General features: G+C 37.6%; 1 protein-coding gene across 5 annotated transcripts in view; it reads right to left on the bottom strand.

The window, feature by feature from the left end:
* Positions 1–3,576: 3,576 nt before the first annotated feature.
* LOC101849605 (cytosolic purine 5'-nucleotidase) overlaps positions 3,577–18,880 on the bottom strand; it is a 215,544-nt gene continuing 200,240 nt past the window's right edge. For all 5 annotated transcript variants that reach the window (XM_005095667.3, XM_005095669.3, XM_035969065.1 and 2 more), the window contains 14 exons: positions 18,366–18,454; positions 17,025–17,082; positions 16,438–16,540; positions 13,412–13,491; positions 12,585–12,645; positions 12,098–12,127; positions 11,116–11,223; positions 9,666–9,732; positions 8,912–9,134; positions 7,926–7,986; positions 7,229–7,286; positions 6,343–6,461; positions 5,799–5,908; positions 3,577–4,605 (listed from right to left, as the gene is read on the bottom strand). In XM_005095667.3, the coding sequence (XP_005095724.1) occupies positions 4,479–4,605; positions 5,799–5,908; positions 6,343–6,461; positions 7,229–7,286; positions 7,926–7,986; positions 8,912–9,134; positions 9,666–9,732; positions 11,116–11,223; positions 12,098–12,127; positions 12,585–12,645; positions 13,412–13,491; positions 16,438–16,540; positions 17,025–17,082; positions 18,366–18,454 (1,294 nt within the window). In that variant the 3' untranslated portion in view covers positions 3,577–4,478. The remainder of the gene's footprint in view (positions 4,606–5,798; positions 5,909–6,342; positions 6,462–7,228; positions 7,287–7,925; positions 7,987–8,911; positions 9,135–9,665; positions 9,733–11,115; positions 11,224–12,097; positions 12,128–12,584; positions 12,646–13,411; positions 13,492–16,437; positions 16,541–17,024; positions 17,083–18,365; positions 18,455–18,880) is intronic.

Consider the following 18,880-nt stretch of genomic DNA (forward strand, 5'->3'; position numbering starts at 1 on the left):
ATTTTTTAAATTTCAGACAGATGACATTCGAAGGGAAAAGTCATATGAAATTCAGACTCGTCAAATTTATCCCCTGGATAGGCAATAAATAGGCCTACCTTCTGGGGGTCAATCTAATCCTGACTGAGAATCCCAGACCTGGCCTGGTTTGTTGGGAGTATGGATACAAACAAAAGTCAGGGCAAAAGAGGCTGGAAAAATGTTCCCAAGCATATGTCATGGAATGATGGTATAATGGCAAAATGGGAAGAATATAACTTCTATTATAAGACATTGATTTCTCTGGGTAAGAAGCAAAGTAAAGCTGGAGATTTTCTTATTTGTATTACAATTGGATAAAAGTTGAAAAAGCTATTAAGTATGGAAAGCATTAATCAAGTTTCTGCCAATCTGTCTCATTTCTCTCAACTATAACATCTGAGATTTCACAAAAAAATCTTTCAAGCACTGAATTACTTCACATGTAACTTAAATGCTGCTTACCTTGGAATGCTACATACATATATATATCACCAACTTTGAGTTTGCAATTAAGAGAGAAACATTACAATGCATAACTGGAGAGTAATTAGAGACACAAAGCCAGCAGACAACATCAGATCTCTAAAAGAATAATAGCAGAAAGGCCCCATCAGAATGAAATGCTGATTATGGTGAGGAGAAAAAATAAAAACAAAATGACTGGCACATAACAGAAATGATAGAGGATATGAATACTATAGTCTGGATAACACCAAATGGACAACTTGTCAACCTCATTACACAGAAACTAAGAGGCGAATTGTCCTGGCTTTTTGCATATGCCTCTGAATTTTAAAAAAACTAAAAAATCTTGATTTGTGTGCATAATATGTGACGAATTTCAAGAGGTGTTTTCTATATCATCATTAGTATTTAATTTATTAGTCTGCTGGGGGACTTTTTATTAGAACAAGAATTGTAGCCGAGTGTTAGTTTTTTGTTGTTGTTTAAATCTATTTTCTTTTTTTGAACTGACTGCATGTGCCGCAAGGCTGAGTTGTTTTCAGTCAAGCCGTTAGTCAGTGACAGTGAGATTATTTAGATTGGCTAATTGTGATAAACAATCTTCACAGTCTTTGAGATTGCATGTGTTTCATTAATCACCATGGTTAGATTATTCAATTTACAAATCCCCAAAAACGTTGCCTTAAAACTACTGAACTATTATTAATTACTGAGTCAATGTTGACATGTCAGAAATTATAATAAATTGACAGTAATAATAATAATAATAATAATAATGATAATAACAATAATAATAATAATAATAGTACTACTAATAATAATGATCATGATAATGATAATAATAAATATAATAATAACAATAAATAATAATAATAAATAACAAAAATGTGAGGCAGCATGATGAAATCAGGCGCTTGTCAAAAGAATGAAATCAAAGAAAACGGCAATTTTGTTCTAATTTTAACAAATTGGCTAAACACCTTTTATGTCCATTCAAAAACACATTTCTGTGTGGATTTTACTGAAAAATGTTGGTCAAAGGCACAAAAAATGCAAATTTCTAATTTCCAAAGACACTCAAGCTTTGTAAGTTAACAAACTTTGGCAGCCATTTTCTTGCTAATTTTACCTCTGACACCAGGCGACCCCCACCTCCTTCCATCGCAAATATCCCAACTTCTACTCAAGATAGACCGGTATTTTTTCGCCAAATTCTAGACATATGAGTAAACTTTAAGATGATAGGCCTACTAATAACTCCATATGCCCAAAAACTGATGAGTACCTGATTCCACCGTGTCGTGATACATATAAAGACACATAATACTTCCAATAATACTACTTTCAAATTCAGGTGGTTCAAAAATGTATGTGAAGGGAGGTGGAAGGGGGTGGGGGGCTCTGCCTATGGACCTGCACTGTGGGAAGGGAGGTGCCCAGTGACAAGCCTATTAGCCCTTCAAATTTAGCATTCTGTGGACCTCCAGTTTTGGTTTTGACCCTGGCAGCAAAAACTATCATTAAAATTTTGACAGACGTATTATTATTATTAATATCAATATTGAGGTAGCATTTCTCTTTTTGTCTGACTTAATGGTGTAGAGGGATGAACATGTATGGTGAGTCTAAAGTGTACCGGCTCTGATTTTGAACACAGGCAACAAAATGCAACTAGATCAAACAAGATAGCAGTTCTGGTATTAGAAAGTAAAAGTATCCAGAAGAATAAAATAACAAATGAAAAGACAAAAACCACCAATTCAGAGTTTTCCCAAGAAAGTCAGTGAATGTCAACACTTTCACCACTCTTTCTTTCCCCTCACCAAACACTACTAAATCAAAGATAAATGCATTAACAAAGTTTTGAAAAAGTCAAAAGTAAGAGATCTTTAACTATTATAAGAACAAAACAAACAAAAATATTTTTTTAAAGTCAAAGTAAACATGGTAGAGTTTATGAGACTTTACAACGGTGGCAAAGACAAGGGCGGGGGAGTGGTCATTTGCAGAGCAGCAACAGTGCAAGACAGTACTTAAAAAGGACAGCACAGCATTTAAAAAAATTCAACGCAAAAAGAAAATGGAAAGAGCTTAGAGAGCAAGAGAACAAATTTGTGGAGACTTTAAAAAATGCCGAAGTCAAAGACAATGAGGTGAAAAAAAGGCAATTTCACAATCTCATAGTCAGAAAATGTTGTTCCTAAAGCTCAACTTGACTGTGCTGTAAATACATCTCATAGGTCACGTTAATCCGCTCCCCCGTGTTGTGTAAACGTATCCTGTATAGCGGCTAAAACTCAGGTTTTGTTTCGTTGATATTTTAGCTTCTATTAAGTTTTGAATAGAGAGATTGACATCCCTTAAAAGCTTCTCATTTTAGCTATGAGGTCATATCTATATACTATTAGATAGAAAGTGAAGGTTTTATTTCAGAAAACAAATTTATTTTTCTTACACACAACGTGCGAGACAGTCAAATCTAACACATTGACTTGGAATGCTTGTTTAATTATTTTACACTTGTATATATAATGACGGCTTAGTCTACCCAAGTCTTGTCTATAGATAGAGCGATCTCTTCATTTCTCTTTCTGTTGGTATGTAGTTTAACGATAAGTACGAGCCTTGTTACCATTAAAACAAAGCGATGTATTTTGTCTTTTTTACACACACTTTGCAAGACAGAGCCAATGCATAGAATCGTAGCACTTGTTCAGTCTTAGTACTTTCAAGTTGTTTACATTGTTATGGCTTGTTCTGTGCAAGTCTAGTTAGTGGATGAATTCATCTCATCATTTATCTTCCTATTGGTATAAATTTTACTGATCTGTCTTTAATGACAAGCGAACGTTATTCGATTATAGATTGTGACCTGTGATGTCTTGCGCACCATAGAAATTTCCTTAGCATATGGGATGCATGTACGGTTAGCAGTCAAGGGGTTAAAAAACAAAATGGATAAGAAGCCATGGTGTGGATTTCCAAGAGTATTTACCAGCAAGGTAACAATGCTATAAATTTTATGTGGAACTCAAGAATTGGTCTCAGTGCCTTTCGTTAAATCTCTAAAAGATGGTAACGTTGTATGTATACATTGACTGAGATTATTGTCATTTCATGCAAGTTTATAAAGCCTGACCTTGCATGTGAGAATGAGAGTGTATGCCTGTATGTGTGAGCATGTATATGAGGATTTGTGTGTCTTTGAGTGTATACAGGTATATGCAATAGAGAAATTAAAAACAGAGAAAGATTGAAAGACGTGAGAATTCTGATGTAGATATTAAGAAAACTCAGTGGTTAGTAGAAGTCTTCACACATATCATGAAATACATACTTTATATGTCTCGAGTAAATATAAATACTCTTTATGCAATATGCAAATCTCATCTCATTTGTTCGTGAAAACAGCCTGTGTACAAGCTGAAGATATTGAAGAGTATTCATTTACTAGATATATTTCACTTTTATGACTGAAATATATTATCTACAGTCAAATGAAAAGTTTAATCTTTTAACTATGTTTTGAGCAAAGTTTTAGTGCAAATTCCTTACTAGAAAGGTCTTTACTAATTCTTATAAATAACCACAAAATATATTTTGCAGGTTCAGTGAACATGGGTGGCATAGAGCAGAAATAAAAAAATAATGACACTGCAAAATTCTTTCATGCAGCTTTGTGCAATACATAGACAGACCTTGACTGCCTACTCTTGTACATAGTGAACATTTATATGGAAGCAGCATGCAGATTTGGGAATACCCCAAAATGATATGGATATCCTTTTCACAGCAAATTTTAAGTCTGTGATTTTAAAAAGTAAGAGTTCTGGACATAATGGCGTCACCTAGAAAAGAAAAAGAGCCCACACAAGTTAAATAGGAAGATGCATCACTAAAGTCATTGAGCCAGCCTCTGAAAGTCCAAAAAGAAGCTATGTATCTGAGCATGCCAGACACAACATCGGAAGTCCCTCTGCAGTTGTTGTCATCTACTCTGTGGCACTGTCGGTGCCGGAGACGGACTCGTCAAGAAAGTCATCAGCGACCTCTGTCAGCTGCCGCGGCGAAGAGCAGAACAGCCGGGGCACGTTACTGTCACTTCGCTGCAACGTGTTTCTAGAAACAAATAAAAAACAATTGTCACTTTAACCCTATCCGTACGCCCTGGGGTCATTTTGTACCCCTGGGGTTGTATTCTTCACATTTTACAATACTTCTAGAGCGAAGATCTCTTTAAAACTTTCAGTATTTTTCAAAAAACCATTTTGACAGACTGCTATGCATAGCGTACAGATTGGACAAAAAACTAAATTTCCTCTTTGGAAAGTGGGGGCACATAGTTCCCCACATCGTATGGATACGATAGTAAAACACGATGTATGGATAGGGTTAAAGAATCTCCATGTCACTTCGTTGCAATGTGTTTCTAGAAACAAATAGAGAAAACAATTAATTGTAGTTGTAAAGAATCTCCAAAATGACTGAAGATACTTCAAGATGACAATCTAATGTCCCGTGGTAGTTTCATTTACATCAGCAGTCAGGAAAGTAGAAACATTGAGCTTTGTATTTATGCTAGAATAAACTTAAAACTAACTGTAAATCCATCGACGAATTACAATGTCCTAGACGGGGGCACTGTCATGGTCGCTGCTCTTTGCTCTCTATAAACATTTAGATTTGCTGGTGCACACCATGGGAGTGAAAAAGAAGGGTTAAACACCTGTTTTGCTCAGTCCAGTGATCAGGCAACTTTCTCTGCTAGCCCCTTTATTTATTCCCAATAGAGTCAAATGGTGCGCTTCTTCGTGAGCAGGAATAATGTCAGAGAGCACAGTTTTGGATATTAAGATGCAAGTCCATGCATAAATTCTTTTTCAGATAATTTTAAAGTCAGTACCCGTAACAAAAAAAATACAAAAGATCATTTTTTTTAGTGGAGCTGAGAGGCAATTATGTAACAAAATGCTCAAAGGTTACTGACCAATCAGTTTTCGGTGTAGAAGGCAAATGAATGAACAAATCTAACAAGCTGAAGACAAAGGTATACCTTGTTTCAACATAGAGGGAAAACTAATGCACTGTTACAGGCTACAATTACATTCTTGATCAGATTTTTTTTAAAATTAAAAATTCTGAAACAACAGCGACTAGTATTTCTTCAAAACCAGGGATGTTGTAGTTGAACAAAAGACCAAAACCAACTGCTCTGCCTTTGAAATTTGTGAAAAGGAGGCAACATGAAAAGAAGTACTAAAAACAGCTCAAACTCTTTCAACATTTTAATTCCACTTAAATTGAACACTGACCGCTTTTCCTTGTCAGCTTCTTTGACATGGCTTCTCCAGACCCGGCTGATCTCTCTCAGCTGTTCCTCTGTGATGGTTGAGTCATGGTCCACGGTAGACTCATGGGGCATCTGAGGGGAAGGGCACAGTTTGAGTACATTGACCCCAGAGGAAACAGTAGAGGCTGCCCTAGACAGAACTAGTGTGTAACATGGGAAAGACAAGGTCCATCTGGAGGGAGATAATCTAGACAATCGAGGACCAGGTCATGTATACAAGATACATCGATGGCCTTTTGTCCCTATGGGAGAGATAAGCCAAAGTATTGACTAGGACGTGATACAATATATCATTACATTCTTAAGGCAGTACACTGTGTGAAAAATTCCTCGACCCTTGTATTGTAATACAAATACTGATGTAAACAGCTAAATCCATTGCTCAGAGCAAAACTGTCATACATCACTTTTCAAAATGGCTTAACGTGGAGTCTTACATTAAGCAGTCAAAATGCAGCAATCTTCACTCCCCCCCCCAACTGTCCTGGGGGATCAAGATGACTCACCAGCATGGAGGGTGCCCTGAAGCAGTAAGTGAGCGGGTAATGCAGCATGTTGGAAAATGACGGAGCGTAAAGGTCTGCATAGCGCATCACTTGAGAGGCAAAGAACGTCTGGCGACTTCCTGTTGAACAATGCAAGACAGGTCTTAGTATAATCTTGCAGACTGTACTATTCATTCATTTCAATGCATAACTTGTTTATTTAGTGTACTGGGCGAACATGAAAGCGCTTGTGTGATATGCTTTTTCCAATGTTTTAAACAAAAGTTACACTTTTTAACAGCTTTTATAGAATTGGCAGTTATAAATTACGATGAAAGGCTGTGTACGATGGTGTAACAATTTGAAAATTGTTTTTCTATTGATATGGAAAAGTATGTTGGAAATGATTTATGGCAAAAAGTTAGCTGAGGTAGCACATCTATTTAAACATTTGCCTCATATAAGACAAACCAGACTGAAGTCATTTTTGGGGGGTAATATCTATTTATAATCAGTAAAATGGTAAATATCTTGAATATCGTTTACTGTCAAGCGGAGTGACTTACATGATAGGAATCATGAGATCAAACGCTAAAATGTATCAAGAGTATGTCCTAAGGGGCAACTGTTTTCTGTTAAAAGTGAAGAGGAGCCTAATACGTAGACTGACTGACAGACTCCCTCTCAACACACTGACTTACCTATAACAATCACAGAATATAGGAATTGATCTTCACAGTTCAGCATATTTTTTTGCTTCGACTTCAAAATTAAATATATTTAGATAAAACAAAAGAAGTACTGTAACAAACAAAAAGTCCAGTTCGAGATATTGGTTTGAGCAATGCATGACTTCCTCAATTCTAGTTTAAAATAATCTATTAAGTAAATGGGGAAGCAAACTTACCACTGCGGAAAACACTTCCTAGTTTGCCATAGGCTTGGTCCATTTTGTGAGTGACCTCCTAAAAAAGGTATAAAATTCATATTGGATAAATGGGTGAACTTTCAAGACTATAATGAAATATATCAGTGATAATTAATAAGTGAGAGAGAGAAATCATTGTAACTTGCAAATTATACACTACTTTTTCAAAGTTCTTTTAGAAAATCATTCACGTTAAATATATTATTATGTTTGTGTTTAAATTGTAAAAAAGAACCATCACTTTTTAAAAAGTGCTTTCAGGGGAAGGTGCTAAAGAAGTTTGCCATCATTGTTATTGTAATAGTTTTGTTTGAACTAATGATACTATAATGAGAGCGATTCCACTCAACAGTTAACATCCTGCACCCTGTACTGAGTCAAAACAAACCAGAAATAATTAGTCACATCCATGCCCTTGTACACAAAGTAAATAATATAAACACATTAGAAGGAGAACAAAATGTTCTCACAAGCACCCTCTTACAACCATTTGTATAAGAACTGTTCATGAGTTCAAGTAGAATGAACATTATGACATGAAGTTTAAACATCATTGCAAGTGCCACATTATACCATCCCCTTCAACGCAATATTTATAAAACATGACTTAATAATATCAAAGTTACTTCATATAGAAAGATAAAGTTATTCAATTGAAGTTGGGCCCATTTCTTACTCTAATATTCTTGTGTATTTCAGTGATGTCTGGTTTGGAGTTGTCGCTACTGTCAAGGTTTCTGGAAAAGTAAAAAACAATGTGAACTGAATAGAAGTGTAGATTAGAAATAAGTCATGGAGTAGCAGTCAGTGAGGGGTGTGTTGGGAGGGGGGGACACACAAAAAAGACAAGAACAACATACATATTGTTACGAATGATGCAAAAGAAGGAGAAAAAAGGAAGAGAAAGAAGAAGACCAAGAGATGAAATAGAAGACTTATTAAAAGCTTTGAAGAAGAGAAGAATAAAGTAGGTGTACATGGATATTGAAAGAGTTCCCCTTCTTATTGAATTCTAGCCATACTAGACAAAATTTATGTTACTTCAAAGACTGAGCTCTTTGCCCCAATCAGGACTCTTAGTAATGAGGAAGTATTCAAAGTTCCAGGATGGGAAATAAAAATAATTCCGACCAACTTCAATCTTTATAATCTTGCAAAAGCAGATAATATTTGCTACCTACTGTACCTCAGCATGATGAGTCAGTGACGTTGAAAAAAAAAGATTATACACAGACAAAACGCAATGGTAAGAAGGGGATTATGTATAAAGAAATGGTAGAAGAGGCATTCAATTTTAGCATAAATTTAAGTTTCAAGCTGCTTCCAATGAAATGGAGATTTATACGAGATATGAAAACTTCCATCTTAATGCCAGTCTTCGACAAATAAAGTTAGTGAGAATCTCCAAACAACAATGGAGTTAAAAGAAACCAAGAAAAATTTGAGCAAGTGTCATCAACATCACAGTAGTCTCTTTCCAATAGGAGACTGTACTAAAAGTAAACTTTAAGTCTAGTGGAATGTATTAACTGTTAAAAATTAGCGGAAATCTAAAACTGCATTAAGAGACTGTGTAAGTCAAAACTGTTCACTGAACAACAGTTCAATGAGGATATTCTTAGAGACAAAAATTGAGGATAGTCATCAAGTAAACCCCCATACCTATACATCTCTGCAATCTGGTGGTCAAAGAAAGAGAGTCTTGAGAACAGGTTGCTCTCAGCCGTCCACACTGTCAGTTCCTGGACCATTTCAGGAACGATGAGAAAGGTACGCCAGCCCTGCTTCTTCTTGGACTTGAGGATGTCTCCAAAGATGTGATCACCGACATAGAGCACTTCCGACCTCTGAGTGCCCATCATCTCACTGATCATGTCACTGGAGCCTGCAGAAACCACAGAATATATCCACACTTCAGTACCAATATAACACAGTCGGTATTACAATTACATGCTTGACACTTACTTACTATGAGAATCTAGAAAATGACTTTCTGTATAAAAATGTGTGGGTGCTGGTCAGTGGTCAGTTTTTAGGCCCTTCCATGAAATACGAAACTGCACTGACACGCCTAACATGGCGATCATCATCAGCTGAAAAAAGATTTTTAACAGTAATAGAGAAATGCTTTTATTTTTTTTCCTTGGAAGAAATCTATTTTGCTGAGTATCTCTGTGTCTCTGTTGGGCTGCCGTATCCCCCCTCTCAACCCAGCATGGTCCTCACAGGCAATGTTGAAGCAGCCCATCTTCTGAATGATTCTATGTTGTGCCAATGGGGGATGTAAAACATTTACAATCAAATCTCTCTCTCTCTCTCTCTTTCTCTCTCTCTTCCTCCTTTAGACTTATGCTTGACCATAACTCTGACACAACAAGGATTCCCACTACAACGAGAAAGCTTGGTGAGCTTTTACCTCCAGAATACACCACACCGGGCCGGACCTTTCCGGTGAAGGTTCCAAGTCGAAGGTCACCAGTGTCCTGTGATACACAAACAAATGATGAACAAAGTTTATTGCATTGTCTTTTTGTTGTTGAAAAAGAATATTTAATTTTCTTCCAAGACAAAGTAACACGAACAGCTTTGAGTATTAAAGAAAACAAATTTCTTTTTGCACCAGACGGGTCATCTTTGGGCTCGACATAGTCCTACTGCTGGTTTCTATGTCACCTGTGGATGGGATATATACATGTATCAAAGAGGTTATACATCTGTAATATTAGAGCTCGCAGCAGTGGTGTCACACGTGTCAGACATTGGAGCTTTTTACCCTCATCAACATGGATGGGCGTGCCCCCATTTACATGAACAATCAGAGCCCCCATCCCGCTCCCCACGAGCTCTAGATATTAAACACCACCCAGCCCATATTTCAGAGCAGGCTTGTAGATTCTCTCCTAAAACCGCCGAGACGCCTCCACGTGAGTCTCGAAAACTGCTCACCTGTCTCTTGGACTGCACATGTTTTGCCCTTGAGGTCCAGCTTCTCAGAGTGGGCACAAGCAGCCTCCATTCATTTAAGAGGGGGACATCACTGCCACAAACTCTATATAGTACTAACTATAACCTCTTTGGCATGTATGTAAATCCAATACGCAGGTGAAACCATGAGCTTTGTCTGTCCCTCATCAAATGTTCTAAAGTAAACATGAAGTACATAAACTATCATGAAGAGATGAGAATGTTGACTTTTGCAGAGTCTCTATGAGACAGTATGTAAAAATACCCAATACCGGTAGCCAGGTCTACTTGAGGTAGCTTATAATAGGCACCTAAAATGCACCTCCTCTAACTAAGGCACATGGTCAACCCAACAAGGATGAATATTCTCTGGAATTTAAAAAAAAATGCTGTTGATCTCACAATGCACAGACTGAGCAAATGGATGTCGAGAAATAAGCTAGGGTAGATTTTACTTTAAAATTAGGCGTGTAAAAAACACATGTGAATGAACAGTGTCTTTCTACAAGATGTTCATTTGTTCATGGGTTGTATTAGAAGCCACTTTCTAAAGAAGTTACTCTCAACAAATGTTAATATCTTTCTGAAGTATGTTGTATATAAACTGGATGATAAGAGTACAGGAGTGGAGTCTCTACATGTTGAAGGCTGGAACAACAACACTCACAAATATTCTTGTCCAAAAAGTCAGTAAACAGGATCTCCAGCACCTTATAAAAAGTCTGTATAGAAAAGCCCATGGTAGCTTAGGGACTAAACAAAAGCTAGAGACACATGTTTTACAAACTTTTATGTTTCTTTTTCAGGTAAATTCTCCACAAATAAAGAATGAGATTTCCTGAACATTTTTTCAAGACAAACTATCAAACTGTTATAAACTCAGCCAATGAAGGCCAACTTACCTTATTCACTTCTCGGATGACTGTGCCCTGGGAGAAGAACAATGGTTTCTTCGAGTCTACCACGATAAAGTCAAAAAAGTCTGTCCATGGCTTCTTCTCAGGGTTGGACTGGAAAACAGAAAGTTCATAAATATGGTCAACATTACATGGAAACTCTAACTAAATAAAGCACAATCTTGCTAGAGACGAAAAAAAGAGTCTTACTGAGACTAAATTTGTGTCAACAGATATTAGTTGTACAGTCAGAAAGAAAAAATGTAGCTAAGATTTCACAGTAAAAATAATTCTTAACCATTGAAAGTTTTCATCTATGCATGACAAATTACAGCTTCTCATTAATCTGTATTAATTTGTATTCAATTCTTGCTTCATGAACAAGATGAACAATTATGATCAAACTTTTGAAAAGAAGCAAGTATGGAGTGTTATCATTTTTACAGATGTGAAAAAATATGTGTGGAGATATGTCATACCACAATTATTAAACAAAGAAGATAAAACAGCAGGTGCTGCTGTCCCATGGTATAACAAACATAGTGAAAACAATATCTCCCCCCCAAAAGTAACAAACAAAAACATTAAGAGCAGTTAGTGTCCATCCTAGCTCTCCCTGTAGCAATGGCAGAAACACTACGGTGCAAGTATAATTTCGAAATAGAAAATTAACTAACAAAACAGGCAAGAACTGATTATTATCATTAAGTACTGCATTTGTCATACAAATCTTCAATTCAGTAAACAAGTACGATCAACACATACAAGTGAAGTTAGAATGATATTAAGCCTAATAATTTCTCCACACTGGAGTTAATGTGAGAAAAAATAAGAGTTTACAAGACAACATTGTTATCTGACACGCGCTGATAAAGTGGTGCATCTGATATGTTTTGATTGTTTAATTGTTATCAAAAAGACATATAAGTCCAAACTGACGTATCAGAATGATGGAATCTAGAAAAATTTTAGCCTTGGAGACACTCACCTTAGTATCAAACAAATAATTCATGATAATCTGTGAACAAAAGATATAAAATATATCTCAGGGTATGGACAAGCTATAAACAGTATGAAATACATGAGGACACAGTAGAATTAAACTCTCTAATCATTCCAGGTTCACCTAATATGATCATCAACCCTCTTTCCTACTTTTGCTTTCTCTCAGTCACAAAGAAATATTCAACATTTTTCAAAGTGAGGGAATCCTAAAAAGAAGAGCCAGCATATTCCTTTTTAACCACTTGTTAAACACAGTCATAGATACACTCCAGAAATATTTCGTCTATTTTAACTCTAGATGTTGATAACATTTTTAAATGATACAAAATTTGGGTACAATTTTAAAAAGAATAAAAAGATTTTCATTTTTCTCCTGAAAAATTTTGCTTTATGGGCTTAGAACAGTGAAGTTAAATTGCTTGCCGATGACATTTGTTATATATTTATTAGCTGATTTCTCTTCTCCTCACATTTGTGTACTTGTAGTCACTGTTGGTGGCCAGAAACACCTTCTTGTCATGGTCCCGCAGTCTGTACGATGATAAAGATTACAAGATTAAAGTTACCAAAGTAGTGCGATGCAACAAACAAAAACTGTGATAAAGAATTTGAATACAAAGAGCAAAACAAAGCTGGAAAAACATATACAAAGATATGGGTAGAGAAAGATGTTTTTTGTTTGAGTAAAGAGAAGCCCATCGACACAATATAACTGTCAATTAATTAGTGCTGGTAAAAAGTAAGACAGACCGAAACAAGAGAGGGAAGGTAAAATAGTACCTACCAGAGGTGTCTTCCAACCACCCATGTAGAAGAATAGATTAACACAGAAAGTAAAGATACAAATAGAAAGTTTAACAAAAGAATGATTATGGGTTCAGAGAAAGATGTGAGGATGAGAGTTCGGGAAACAAAAACAAACAATTAGAACCTATTAAAGGGCCAGGATGTACACAGGAAGCAGAGGATGATTTCACTGTGAGTAAAACATGTATGGATATGTGAATGTCTGAGTGTATATGAGTTGTGTATATATAAGTGTGTTTGAGTTGTGCATATTATGTATATAATGTGTGTCTGTGTGTGTGTTTGTGTGTGTGTGTGTTTGTTTGTGTGTGTGTGTATGTACGTGTGTGTGTGTGTGTCTGTGTGTGTGCACACGTGTGCGTGCTCGTATGTATGTGAGTGTGTGTCTGCGTGTGTGTAAGTATGTTATTTTCATTCTGTAATTTCGAAGCCAAACGAAAACATTTTGACTGTGTATACAACCACAGCGCCAAAGATTAAACCAACTTACCGAGTCAGAATGAGAGGAAGGCGGTCGTCTTTCACAACATATTTCTCCACATTGCTCATTGTGTCTGTTTTCAGTGGACCCTAAAACAAAGTATACGAGGAAAAAACCTGAAAGTTAGCTTATCTTTCATTACAAAAGACCCTAGTTTAGTTTTTAAGTAGGAGTAAGAGTTTTACAACACTTGCCTTTACACAATCACAATTAGGGCATTATATTATAGATGTCGAAGATAAGAGGTTTTACTAGAGAGTAACCATACAAATAGAAGAAGGAAGAGAGATATGAACGAAATATGTGGGAAAGGAAAGAAGAAACAGGCAGCAGACCACACCAGAGCAGCCACCAACTACCCACATTAGGAAAGTCTATAGTTGGCTTCCCAAGTAATTCTTCAGCACGAAGTACGGGGCACAGAGTTGCATTATGGCAAAGCGCCACTGTACATAACTCTGCCCACGTACAAAAATCGCACAAAATTTTGGATGATCTCCCTTAGATCGGAACCACTTTCAACATTCCACGCCCCGACAGCCAGGCGAACAGGAAGCAGAAAGGAATTTCTATGGCGTGTCATTCGCTTGATTGCCTGTTTAGATCTACAAACAAAGCGTTAGAATACCGTCCAGGAATTTGAACACACTGTAAACACGGGTAAACAAAGCAGCCAATTTATTGACAGCGGTTGGAGAAGGGTAGAAGGAACGAGCCAATAAGCAATTAAAAAATTCACGTACTTTTTAAAAGTTCTTTTAAAGACAGTGGGGAGGAAATTATCCCCCCCCCCCCACACACACACACACCCCAAACAACAACGATGAACTTGGAACGTTCCAGGTCTCACACAAAGTCCCATGGAGCGAATCGTGTTGAAACATTGCTGGACATGAAAAGGTTCAAGAGCAGAAAAATTCCTTTAAAAAAAAAATTTAAGAAAAAAAAGAGGGGTTGGGGGGGGGTGGGGTTATTACATTAGTATGATTTCTATACACCCAACAATGGCTCAATTAGTTTAGAGCTTACAACAGGAGCAGCAAGGTTAACCATGGAATGGGTTATTTTATTGTTGAATTACTGTTTCTCTCAACATATTGTGTTCCATTCTTTTTTTCCAAATACTAGCTTTCTCTCAGCTGGAAAACAAACACACACACACACACACACACACACACACACACACACACACACACACACACACACACACACACACACACACACACAATCAAATAAAAAAGCCACCCACTAAAGACAATTGATGTCTTTCAAAAGTTTTCGTGAGCGAACTTTTCGCAGGTTTTTTTTCTCTTTTAAAAGAAAATATAATCAATACGACAATTACATTAAGAAAAATAACCGTGGGTGGTTAGCGTATAGGAATCCGAATCTGAAGTAATGTACCAATTTTACCCCGATCATCTACAGTTTCATAAGACCTTCATTCTACGCTTTTGGGGAGTGTTTACACCTTACTGGACACGAGTAGGCTAAATAATGTTTTAAAAAACCCAAACCTCTTACAACGATTTTTTTTAGTAGGCCTAGGAGTTTTGACGCCCCCCCCCCCCCACCCCCATCGACATAATTTAGATAATTTAGGAGGCAGGCTTCCGACCTTGTCTGTAAAGGCCGACCCAAGCCGAGAGGGATACAAAATCCTAGCAGAAATACTGAGATCCTCGATAAAAAATGTTAACTAAGGTATCGAGCTCGGGTTTACTGCGTACAACAGCAAAGTGTATACCGCTACACCACAGACACTGGTAACCGAATCATAGGGGATGTTAATATAATTGTAAAAACACTTTCGATATTTTCGCATCTCAAAAAGAAATTACGTTCACTGAACTATTACCTCTAATTCTCTCTCTCTCATTCTCTCTCTCTCTCTCTCTCTCTCTCTCTCTCTCTCTCTCTCTCTCTCTCTATATATATATATATATATATATATATATATATATATATATATATATATATATATATATATATATATATATATATATATATATATATCTTTCTTATCAGAGAACGCAGACGATAAGGGATTGAACGTAATAAAAAAACACCGACAAAAATGAAGGCGGAGTCCTACAGTTGTCAAACCACTTGATAAACCAGTGTTCGACTCATTCAAACTACACACAGCAACACAATTACTGAATGTATTGAAACCTAAGCATGTAGCTAGAAACTGCCTTTTGCTCAATTTATGGTTGATAGACAAAATGGTACCGCCCTCAAGCAAGTACAACATTTACAATTTGGGGACCATTATATCATCAGATGGGAGATGTCACACCGAAATCAAAAGCTGCATGTGCCAAGCAAAAGCAACCTTCCACAAAATGAAGCAGATACGAGTACTTACAAACATCAATCTGACACTGGAAACAAGAAAAAGAGTACTGAAAAGTTACATAGAGCCAATCCTATTAATCGGGTGCGAAGCATGGACAATCAATAAACAGCTGGAAAGTACAATTCAGGCGACAGAGTTGTGGTTTATTAGACGCATGCTGCGTATCCCATGGACAGTTGGAAAAACAAATGAAGAAGCCCTTGTTGAAGCAAATTGCAGACGACAGCTTATGACAAATATATGAAAACGAAAGGCAAAGTTCATCAGACACCAATGCGGAAAGATGCAGTAGTGGAGAATATTGTAACAACAGGCAAGTTTGATGGAAAGGGAGGCAGAGGTAGACAGAGGGAGAAGATACTGGACACGTTGACAACATGGCAGGGAACAGCAAGAACGACAGACACCATCGCTGTGACGCAAGACATATTGAAGTGGAGGTCCATGATCGCCCTCGCCAGTCGGCAAGGCACCGGATGATAATGAGACAAAAAGATTAGGCTCAATTTTGAGCTATAGGTACCTAAGTTCGAAGGCGGTAAGGAGTCTACATCGAATGGCGATTTTAATAGAATATCTATCATTTCCGTTCTCCGAACGATGTTGATCCCGCTAGTTGGGAACCTAAATTATTTCATGACGAGCGTAAAACCCACAGGCTACTATTTCCTACCTTCGGGTGGTGCACGTGCTCCATGGCCGTGTTGACGTCATTGTAGATGGACTCATAGGTCATGGTCAGGTCACCGACCTTTACGCCCACGCCATTGGCAGTCCTGATGAGTTGTCACGGAAACATAATAAAGCCAGATAGTGAAAAGGTGTACGATACAGGACTATCGATAGAAATGTCAATCAGAGGCCACGTCCCTACATAGGACAAGCCATGCTTCGTTGGTTTTTTAATTTATATTTTTCTTTTTTAAAGACAGTTTACGATACAAGCATCGCCAGCTTCCTCCTCTTCCTCTCCATTCCTCCTTCCACCTCTATCTTTCCACCGCTTCCTCTCCCCACCCCTTCTCTCTCTCTCTCTCTCTCTCTCTCCCCCTCTCTCTCTGGGTTCGTGACCTTTTATTTCACATCTTCTGTCTTCTGAAAAAAATGCTTCCCATGCTTTATGATATCATTGGCCATAAGTATTGTTCCACCAATGTATCTAAATTGTTTATGTTTCTGCACTAAACGCTTTTCCATAGTCTGTGAAAGTTATGAGTGCCCCATTTTCAGTGTTTCACATCTTTAGTCAGAGCTACTTACTGAACGTAGTCGGAGCTGTTGTTGAAGTAGTCAATCAGGCAGGCGAGGATGTAGATCACTGAAGGAACAAAGTTATACAATGTGAGCATTGCGAACTTAGTCTGCGGTGATAATATGGGTGTTATGCCACTTCCCATACATTGTAGGATTTTTGGCGTAACATGCAATTTAATTCTCAAAGAACAAATCGGAGTGAGGCATGAGCCATGAGAAGTCTTCACTCAATTAGTGCAGCCATGAGTTTATGGAGTGTGTAAGACGGGATGCCTCTATATTGAAAAATGTCAATATTACATAGTCTCCCTCGTTTTGAGGAAATAGCTGTATAGAATGTTTATAAAATAAATTTACTCGCCCCTTCCCCACTCTCGCTTTTAGGGTGCACTGTTTGCTCTGTTGGAACCATGCTAGATAACGGAGTGGATGATCCTACAGAGCGTTCTGAACCTGGGTATATTTGAGACGTTTTCCAGGCTCTCCACACATTTGGGTCGGAAGATGGATGCTTATGTCGAAGGTCTCACCTCTTAAACAACCTTCCAGAGTTTATAGAGGGCTTTTAACCCAATACAATGAATGGATAAATCTCTGTTCTACTTTTTTTTTAGAGCAATGTTTTCGAGCATCTTAATTTCGAGGACCTTGCAGTGGTAAAATGTCATAGGGGCACTATTCGTTTCAGTAAGGGAGGGGGGGGGGGCAACATATCGACACAATAAGGGTCATGTAGTGCAGCGAAAGAGTAAGACAGACCGGCGAAAACAAAAATGGGAACAGAATAAAAAGAAGGACCTACTAGTGGGGCCCTCCAACCCCCACCCTTTGGAGCGTGAGTCTGAAGCCCTCCTTGTGAATTAAGACGGGCCTTTAGTTAGTGTAAGACATGGTAGGTGTTAGGCACTGAAAGACACACAAGACTCGTACAATTATATTCTGATAACACAAACTTCACGGGACATAGAATTAATTCAAAATATTAAGCAGATTTCGTGTTAAGGAAAGTTGGTATGCATAGAAAAGAGTGACAGGCACTCTCAGTAAAGCGTACAAAAACAAAATCAGTGTACAAGGCAAGAGGAAGACCTATATCGAGAGCATGAAGGAAACCCTGAAAACGAATAACATTCAACCTAGCCAGGCCATCCAACTTACTAAAGACAGAAAGCTCTTTCGCCCCTCGACGGATAAAATGAAATTTAACAAGCTTAAAAAAGGAGAAGGGATAAGGACGATAGAGCACCCACCAACCATCCGCAGGAATTTCGAGTTAACCAAAGTCTACTGTATACTGTATACATAGGATAAGTTTGTAGAAATGTGTACACTAAGGCATATACTCACGGGGCAGCTCGTAGAGAGTGTTGAAGATCCGATATCTCCCCTCTTCCATCTGCACAAACTTGGTCGGGTAGAGAGCTTGGATCTCAGCCCTGGGAAACACACAAGGTCGGAGATGTCTCATTGGCCAAATGCAGGCATTGTCGAGATAAACTAAAACTCAACTTGTGGACTTAGGACCAGTGTCCTTTTCAACAATCAGCACATGCTCGACCTTTTGTTGCTTGTTTGTGTAAGTAAAGAGAAACGCATCGACACAATAATGGTCATTTAGGGCTGGGAAAAGTAAGTCAGACAGACAGAAACAACATAGGGGAAAGTAAAGAAGTAGGACCTACCAGGGGGGCCCTCCAACCATCCACCCTTTTGATGTCTTTACTACAACTGGCACTTCCAGCACGAACAGACAGTATTTGCAATGTTTTCAAATAATCCATTCATTCATTCATTCATTCATCCTCTCATGTATATGCATTCATTTCTTTATATTTTTAAAAATTAATGTATCTATTTACCCC

Source organism: Aplysia californica, unplaced genomic scaffold, assembly GCF_000002075.1.
Source record: "Aplysia californica isolate F4 #8 unplaced genomic scaffold, AplCal3.0 scaffold00110, whole genome shotgun sequence".
Taxonomy (NCBI): domain Eukaryota; kingdom Metazoa; phylum Mollusca; class Gastropoda; order Aplysiida; family Aplysiidae; genus Aplysia; species Aplysia californica.